Source organism: Parus major, chromosome 5 (assembly GCF_001522545.3).
Source record: "Parus major isolate Abel chromosome 5, Parus_major1.1, whole genome shotgun sequence".
NCBI lineage: Eukaryota > Metazoa > Chordata > Aves > Passeriformes > Paridae > Parus > Parus major.
In genome coordinates this window covers 54,975,675-54,984,100 of record NC_031774.1, presented here as the reverse complement: position 1 = coordinate 54,984,100, position 8,426 = coordinate 54,975,675, and the positions used below count along the sequence as shown (strand labels likewise).

The 8,426-nt window shown below is 50.3% G+C and overlaps 1 protein-coding gene across 10 annotated transcripts; it reads right to left on the bottom strand.

Annotated features, from left to right (window-relative positions):
- Positions 1-3,067: 3,067 nt before the first annotated feature.
- Positions 3,068-8,143, bottom strand: ZBTB25 (zinc finger and BTB domain containing 25). 10 transcript variants are annotated; one of them, XM_015630417.3, is made up of 4 exons: positions 7,659-8,143; positions 7,213-7,297; positions 5,864-6,043; positions 3,068-4,716 (listed from the first exon to the last, which is right to left on the bottom strand). In XM_015630417.3, the coding sequence occupies exons 2-4, from the start codon at positions 7,266-7,268 to the stop codon at positions 3,579-3,581; spliced, it is 1,374 nt and encodes a 457-aa protein (XP_015485903.1). In that variant the 5' UTR covers positions 7,269-7,297; positions 7,659-8,143; the 3' UTR covers positions 3,068-3,578. The 10 variants fall into 10 exon arrangements, with proteins under 10 accessions (XP_015485903.1, XP_015485904.1, XP_015485908.1 ...); XM_015630418.3 differs by lacking the exons at positions 7,213-7,297; positions 7,659-8,143 and adding exons at positions 5,314-5,488; positions 5,594-5,663 and having other exon boundaries at positions 5,864-5,954; XM_015630422.3 differs by lacking the exons at positions 7,213-7,297; positions 7,659-8,143 and adding exons at positions 5,314-5,437; positions 5,594-5,663 and having other exon boundaries at positions 5,864-5,954.
- Between the last annotated feature and the right edge of the window lie 283 nt (positions 8,144-8,426).

Here is an 8,426-nt window from a genome sequence, read left to right as displayed (position 1 = left end):
CATTTTTGGGCCAGCACCCAGATACATGATGACAGCCACTGCTGCACTTAGTGGCATTTCAGAGGTTCACTTGAGCTGGCTGAGGAGTTTGCTCATGCTCAGGGGCCTTGGCAGGGGGATCTGAGCCCCAGTCTTCCCATCTTTTCATAAAACATGAGCTGCAGAGCCCAAAGAGAAGGCACTTCAGTGACTGTGGTTCATCAGCTCAGTACCCCTAATGATGAGACCCCTCCAGAGCACAAGGCAAATCTCCAAGGATCCCCTGGAGCTTTGGGACTTCCAGCCTTGAAGTATTCTCACCCTGGGGATTTCTTTGCCTAAGCCCGTGTGTATCTATTAACTAATCACAGATATCTGGAAGGAATCACTAGTATAATTATTCTGCACACTGTGACAAAATTTTTTAGGTTTTTATTTAAAAAAAAAAATCAAACCCCAACAAGAAATGAGTATTTCTCAAACCCAGCTGTGCAAGTCAGGCAGATTTCCAAGCATGCACCGGCATAAAGGTTAAGCACTCAGTAATTCAAGTGTCTTCCACTTACAGTAATAAAACTTCTCATGATTTATCCAGGAGCAGCTGCTGCCCTTGCTTAGCAAATGTAACTGCCCTGTAAAATTATTTTCTATTCATAAGACTTGGAGAGAATTATGTTTTTATGTTAACATAACTCGGAGCTGATGACTTCTGTCTCCAGCTTTTCCTGCTGCTTTAATTATAACAGTGCTTTAACACTTGCAGTAGAAAACTGCTGAAAATGCATTTCTTGTATTGCAAATGATGAAAAAAAAAAAAAAAAGCCTTTGGCAGATGTTTGATGTCACAGATGTTCAGTCCCACAAAGGTTAACCAAAGTACACCTTTAAAAGGGTGTGAGGATAACATAAAATAATGGTTTACAGTTGTATCTTTTCGAGGATACCCAGGATATGAACAGAGCCCTGGTTTATGTCTGATTTTGGCTCTGCTGGTGTGTTTGCAGTCAGTGCCATGGAGTCACTCCTACAGCACATACAGCTGAGTGACGTTAGCTCTTTTACCCTAGATCACAGCTTTTATAAAAGCTCCCTTTTTAATGGGCAAGAAGCGAACAAAACAGTCCAGCCCACGCACCTGAGGATGAGCAGCGTGTCCCAGAGATGCCTTGGGCGCTGCTGCTTGCTGTCCCTGCTGCTGTCCTCAATACTGAGCTCTATTACCACTACCCTGTTACCTCTGCAGAGACATCAAGAGCCCTTTGACTTTCAATACCAATTACTTCAGGCAAGTTAGGCACCTATTTGACGATCTGAGGTGCTTATCTACTGACTGAATAGCAGATATTCAGCCCCTCTACAGCTCATCTCTACAGCTCTAGCCACCCCAGCAAACACTTCTCTCTGTTTTTAAATTAAATGTAGGAAGCAAGCAGCACCCGGAGAAGCCAGCCCACTCAGTAAAGTGTCACATACAAATAGGGAATGACCATAAAATACCCCTCTTTTTTTCTTATTCTTTTTCACTCAATATGTAGAAATAGAGGTCAGTGGAAGCCAGAGGGCATTTGCCCAGTTATGAGCAGCCTGTGCAAGATGTGATTTAGCTGATGCTATTAGGCTGGAAGAAAGGCAGAAGGCTCTCTTCTAGGAAATGCTCTGTGTGAATGGCTCTGTGCTCAGATGCAGCATTCAAAGGCCTGGGTGCCGGCAGGGCTCTGTTTGTTTGTTTGCTTTAAACAAGAGTTCAAATGTGTTCACACCGGAGCAGCTTTGGTGGGTACATGCAGCAGAAGGAGCACTGGGGCTTGCAGGGAAGCACACCCCAAACCACAGCCTGCATTTTGCAACACCATCTCAGCAGGCTCAGGGACTGGTTGTTTTGCCCCTTTGTCTCGAACCACATTTTCAAGTGTTTGGCTCTCAGTGGCCAATCCATCTCCCTGGAGTGTGCAGCTCCCTGCCCAGGAGAAGGCAACCGCCCTTACAAAGACCTCAGATGGTCTTTTAATTTGGCAGTGATTTAATTGCAGCTCTTGCTCCAGGACAATATCAAAGACAGCTCAAGAGTCCTGACTACAAAGAGCTCTGGAGCAGGCGTTCTGACAGCAAACTGTTCTCACCATTGTTCAGGCTCCCCGTTTCCAAAGGCAATGATTCAGCTCCACCAGGACGGGCAGGAAGCCTCCAGTTTCTCAAAAACTGGGTAATGAGATTAGGAGAGCAGCTCAGGAGGCTTTTGCTCTGCTCTGTGGAAGAGACCTCTGCTCTCTAAGAACCTTGTGTGCCTCCTCGGAGCCTTCTGATTAACAGCATCTCTGAGGGGAGGGCTGCAGCCCATCTGGTGGGAAGCCTGGAATATTTCAGTTGAAAAACTAGAGAGGGATGAACTATGAATTCAAGAGGCATATGTATAATTTTGACCCTTCCTTGGGTATTACCCTTTGGATAACAGGTAATGATAAATGAAAAGCTGGATGGGGCTTTGAGCAACCTGCTCTAGTGGAAGGCGTCCCTGTCCATGGTAGGGGGGCTGCAACTAGATCACCTTTTAATGTCCCTTCCAGCCCAAACCATTCTATGATTATATGAAAGGCAAAAAACTTGCATGTTACCATTTCACAGTGGATCTGCAAACAAGAGAAAAAAATAACACTCTGCGTATTTGCTCTGAGCAAATATACAGATTGTAATATTTAATAATGTGTTTACTCCAAGCTGTTTATAAAGTCAGAAATAATTTTCGCGCAGAAAATACGTGTGTGGCATTTAGTCCTGTAAAGACTTAAGCTAGGGTATGTCTCCTCTCAAAGAAGAGAGGACACTCCTTTGCAGCTTTCCTTCCTCCCTGCAGAGAAGACAGTCCAATAATGGAACACAGTCCTAGAGGGGCATCAAAATATGTCCTTGGTTATGCAGTAGCAGTGAACGAGGGAGGAGTGGGAAGGAGGAAAAACACATGCAAATCCCTAGAGTTTAAAAGTAAATTTAGAAGACAGATGAGGACTCCAGGGCTTGTCAAAATGAAGGTTGCCACCCCTACATCAACACTGCCAATTCCCTTGAAAAGAGCAGCCTTATGGCTCCTGCAAATATTTATGCAGAGATTTATTAACTGCAGTTACATGAACAACATGAACTTCAGGATTCATCTCCTTGAGATATTTATTTTCATTAAAAACAAACTGTTTGGGAAACACAATACGTATTTCCCTCTACACTTCCATCCATCTGGTTTCAGAGGAGCAATTCTATGGAATACAAAGAGTCCTAGGCACCACACAAAGTACTAGACAATGTTTAAACCTCACACCCAGCAATACAGCCTTTACTCCAGTAAAGCAGAGTAGGAGCAAGTTCACATTCAGGAAAAACATAACTGAGATACACAGAGGCTTCCAAGAAGGACTTAGATGGGAATTAGCTCAGGTTTAAAAGTTAGAGAAGTAAAAAAAGCAAGTACATAAATCGAAGTACACAGTCCTTCACAGTTATCTCAGTGGTGAGGGGAATGATGGTTCAAGAACATCAGCTGCACAGAACAGCCACTCCCTAGGTGGAGAGTGCCAAAACATGCAGTTTCAGCATCTGAAGGGGGAGAATTACTCTACCAGGATCGTATCAACGCCTTCTTGGATGAGATCTGGCTCCAGTATACATTCATCTAAGTGGCCTTGGGACAAGCTGGAGCTCTTGCCCACACTCTCGCTGTCACAGTAAGGGTGAAACCTGGGGGTGGCGGGGCTCTCCAGCCGCTGGCAGCGGCTGTACTTGTGCTGCTTCCCTCTGTGCGTGTACATGTGCTCCAGCAGCTGGCTCTTCCGGAAAAACGTGCGGCCGCAGACGGTGCAGCTGATCTTTCTCTTTCTTGAGAAAGAAAAGTTACAGTTCAACTCCACCGGTTCGTGGTCCTTGGAGATGAGGGAGAGCTGCCCAATCTGCAGAGGCTCCAGGTCGCTGCAACTCGGATGCTCCAGCTGATGCTCGTCCTCCTTGAGGAGGAAGGCCCCGAGGCGATGGCCATCCCCAGGCTCCCTGTCCTCAGCCAGAGGCTGCACCTCCCCCAGGTCGCTGCTCTCCAGGATGGAGGCCGGGACGCCGAAGGGCAGCGAGCCCGAGACGTGGCCGTGCAGGTGCTGCCGCAGCCCCTCCCGCGAGTCGAAGCGCTCCCCGCAGTAGTGGCACAAATGCACCTTGAGGCTGCCCTTGGCAAAGACGGGGCTCGCTACCTCTGGAGAAGGAGGGGTGCAGCTCTGGGACACCACGGGCTCCGAGTCACATCTCTCCTGCTTTATGGAAACCGAGAGCTTCGGGCGCTCCTCTGCCGGCTTGGCGAGAGCCGCGGGCTGGGCCGAGGGGCGAGCGACCTGCTGCTCCAGGGGGCCGTCGTCCAGGCCGATGGCCAGGGACAGCTGCAGCTGGGGGTGATCGCCCTGGGCCGCGGACCTGCTGCCCGCCTTGGGCAGGCTTTCCTTCGCTCCCAGGCGCTCCTTCGCCAGCTTGTGTGCTGTAGAGATCTGGATCCCGTACAGGTTGGAGGACTGGACAGGCTCTGGGGAGAAGGCCTGGTTCATCTCGATGGCGATGTGGGAGAGGTGGTCTGCGTGCAGAAAGCGGATGCCCTCCTCCAGTCGGCTCTGGCTGACAGTCTGCTTTGGCCCTTTCCCAGTGTACATGATGTGTAACAAGTAACTAAATATGTCAGGCTGGATGTCTGTAGGCTGAATTTTTATGCACTCGCTGAAACAAAACAGATGATTAAGTACATACAGGGATCCAAATCCCGATCCATTACCTGCCCATTTGCTGTGAGAGTGCTTTTACAAGCAGCACTCCCTGCCAAGCCCTGCAGAAGTGCAGGAACTCTGTTTGCAAAGCCAAGTGCCCGAGTCTGCGTTTATCCCTGTGATTCTGAAGACCATGTGCACAACTGCAGCTAAGGCTGGTGCAGGTGACCAGCCCTGGCCACCCCGTTCCTCCCATGCAGAGCCAGCTGCAGCTGCAGGCACCGCAGCGATGCCATGCAAGCTGTGCATCACCAGTGTGTGCCATTCCATTTATCTGAGTAGTGAGTTCAGCTGCCAGTACTATGTAATCTTTATGAGTATTGCACTTAAGTGTCAGCAAACAACATCCACAGGGAAGGGCAGTTATCTCACTTCCAGACAAGGGGCGATGCAGCTGATCCTAAAGATTATCTCGCAGAGATGCTGGAGGCCACGATCCTCAGAAATGAAGGGGAATGAAGAAGGGTTTAATATATTACAAGCAGCCAGCGCCAGGTCAGAGGCCAGACCTTGGCACTGCTGTTGTTATACCTGCAGAACCACTCCTGACCTGGCCAGGTGAAGCATGTGAACAACAGCTTGAAATGAATTGATGATCTCAGTCTCGGCTCTTATCTCCAAGAGTCTGAAGCACAGAACTGCGATAAGGCCACAACTTCTGGATTGTTTCAAGCCTGTGGATCCGGCCAGAAAGGACAGTCTCACCCAGCAAGCTTGACTACAACCTAAAGCAAAGTACTGGACATATTGCACATGGGCAAGGAGGTACCAGGATATCCCTGAATTCCAAGTCTGCATGGTTCTTACTGCAGTAAGATGGTGGTTCTTACATGCTTTGTTTATCTGGTCACGCAAATGTCTCATCTCCAAAATGCAGGGTCTGATGTTGCCACATGCTGACTGAGAAAGTGGTTTAAAAGGGCAATGTGTTCTGGACTGGGATTGTTTAGAGAGAAAAGGCCTATGCTGGGTTAGGAAAATAATCTCAGGTCACCTAACATCCCCATTTATACTCTTTTAGACTTTTATACCTTTAGAACCAAGAAAAAGCAGAATGCTGAGAGTGGTAAAAGGATAGGAAGAGAGCTGTGTGTTCTTACCTCGTCTGATGAATAAATATCATCTTAAAATAGTTTGAAAAAGCAGCGAGCACCGCTCTGTGGGCTTTGAAGTAAACATCTCCAATGGCAACTGTGCAGTCACACAGAAAGCCAAACTCCCGCTGCATGTTCAGCTGCTGGAGGAGGAGGACGCTGTGGCCGGTGGTATCCATGGTGTGCCTGGGAGCAAGGGAACAAGATGTTCATCTCATTAAGAAATCAGAGAGCTCCCAAAGGCTCAAATGTTGACTTCTCAGCACCAAAACGAGATGGACGCCTGGCATGGAATCTCTTCCCCTCCTCCAGATGGTCCCTGCACCCCAATGTAACAGTTTCTCCTTCCGATACCACCGCTGGTGCTCAAACCCACGACCAACGAGCTCAAAACCTCTCGGGGACTTTTCCATCTGCCAGCTACACTCAGAGATGCTTCTCCCGCTGATTAACTAAGCTCCGTGGGGTGTCAGCACTAACTTTAAACCTGGCTCGCGTTTTCCCTCTGATCTGACGGTGCTTTCTCCTGCCCCGGAGCCGCAGCGGGGGCACGGGGGAGCGGGGTTGAGCCCGGCGGCTCCGGCACAGAGGAGCCCTGTGCGCCCAACAAAGCCCCCATTGTGCGGGCTGAGCCGCCCTCGCCCCGCCCCGCCAGCGGCCCCTGCGCAAATAAACGCCGATATTTGCTATTGTCTGGGCAGAATATTGTTGGGGGGGAGGCACGACCCGCAGCGGGAGGCGGCGAGCGCAGCCTCCCCGTGGCGCGGGACCAGCACCCTCCCTCCCTCACTCCCTCCCTCACTCCCTCCCTCAGCGCCGGCCCCGCTCCCCGCGCTCCCCGCGCAGCCGCTTACCCGCGCGGAAGCGCCGCCACCGCCCGCCCCCGCTGCCTGCCCGGCGGATGGGGTGGGCGCTGCCCCCCCGCGCTTCCTGCCGGGCGGGCTGGTCCCCGCCGGGCCGGCCGGGGATGGGCTTCTCCCGGGAACGGCGAGCGCGGCCCTCGGCGCGGCCCTCAGCGCGGCCCCCGCGGGCGGCACTGCCCGCGCTGCTCGCCCGCAGCTCCCGTGCGAGGGAGGGAAAGAGCCTGTGCACCCCCCGCGGGGGATTTTTTTGGGAGGGTGCGCGTTTTGCCCGTTCCAAAGGCATCACCCTGGGCTGGGGGCCTTGGCTTCTTATCACCCGGTGGCGGAGTGTCGTCTGCTCTCGGCATGAAGTGGGTGGGGGGGTGTTTGTTGGTTTGAGATCCTTGTTTTACAGAAAAAAAAATAATAATAATTAAAAAAAAAAATAAAAGATGTTTCCCCGGTCTGGCCGCTAGTGAGAATGGATGAGAAGATACGATCTGGCTTCCTCACCAATGTCTGCGGCCTCTGTGCTGCTTTAACCACCACGAATCCTGAGGACGCACCATTTCTCTGTCAGGCCTCCTCCAGTCGCTCGCTGATGTTAAACCAGGGGTTATTTTAGGCGAGAGCAGCTGTGGCGGCTGAGAGAGGAGCCAGGCAGAGGAGGAGGCACGGGCGGCGCTCCCACCCTCACCGCGGTTGCCCGGCCACCAGCAGCCCCTCCCGAGGGTCCCCCTGAGCGCCACCCCTCCGCTCCGGCACTCGGTACAACCTCTGAGCTGCCTCTCCGATTAATGCTACCAAACTGCATCCTGAAACTGTAAAAACAGTCCTGCTGCCACCAGGTTAATTTCAAGTTCACACCTTGTTTTTCCAGCTGGAAAATGCAGTGAAAAATCGCCGTTTGTGCGCTTTTTCATGATTTTGGTGCAGTTTCCAAGATCTATCACACCCACCTCCTCCATGGCATCCCTGCTGACTCAGGGCCTCTGCAGGAGACGCTCAGTGCCTCGGATCATCCCTCTTGGTTTCCTCTCGGCATTTGATAGTTTGTAGTCCATTTTCTTATTGCATCCCCATAACTGCAACTCTTTAATATTTAAGGCAAATAATGCCCCTGGTCACCAGAATACATCAGCTTATGGGGCTGTTTCCAGGCAGCCTGAGCCTGGGTGGATGATGAAGATGGGCTGAGAGATGACAGAGCATAGTTTCCAAAGCACTTTCATCCATGTATTTCCTGCTTAAGCCACTGACCAGCACAGCTTTATCTTTTCCATTGCCTTATGTTCTATTTCTTCAGTTTTAAATATAAAGATCACAGGACTCAGGGACCATCTTTCCCTCTTGTGTCTGCACAGCAGCAGAATTGAGAGATCATGGAGCTATAATCCTGCTGCTCCTATAAATATCACTAGCCACTTTTCTTCCCCAAAGAGGGTTGGCAGTAGGTGGCTCAAGGTTTTGTGCTCTGTTTTGGGTTATTTAACATATTTATTAACCTACGTACAGAGCAAGTCGCTATTTGCAGATGGCATGTTATTTATTTAAATGATTAATTATTTACATGTTATTTAGGTTGACTCTGGTCCAAAGAGGACTTTGAAGAGCTTCAGAGAAACCAGAGCCAAACTGATGAAAGCAGTGGTGGGGAATGAAATTTGGTGTTTTGCTGTAAAACACAGGCGATGATATCACTGACCTCAGCTAATACAAAGTGACAC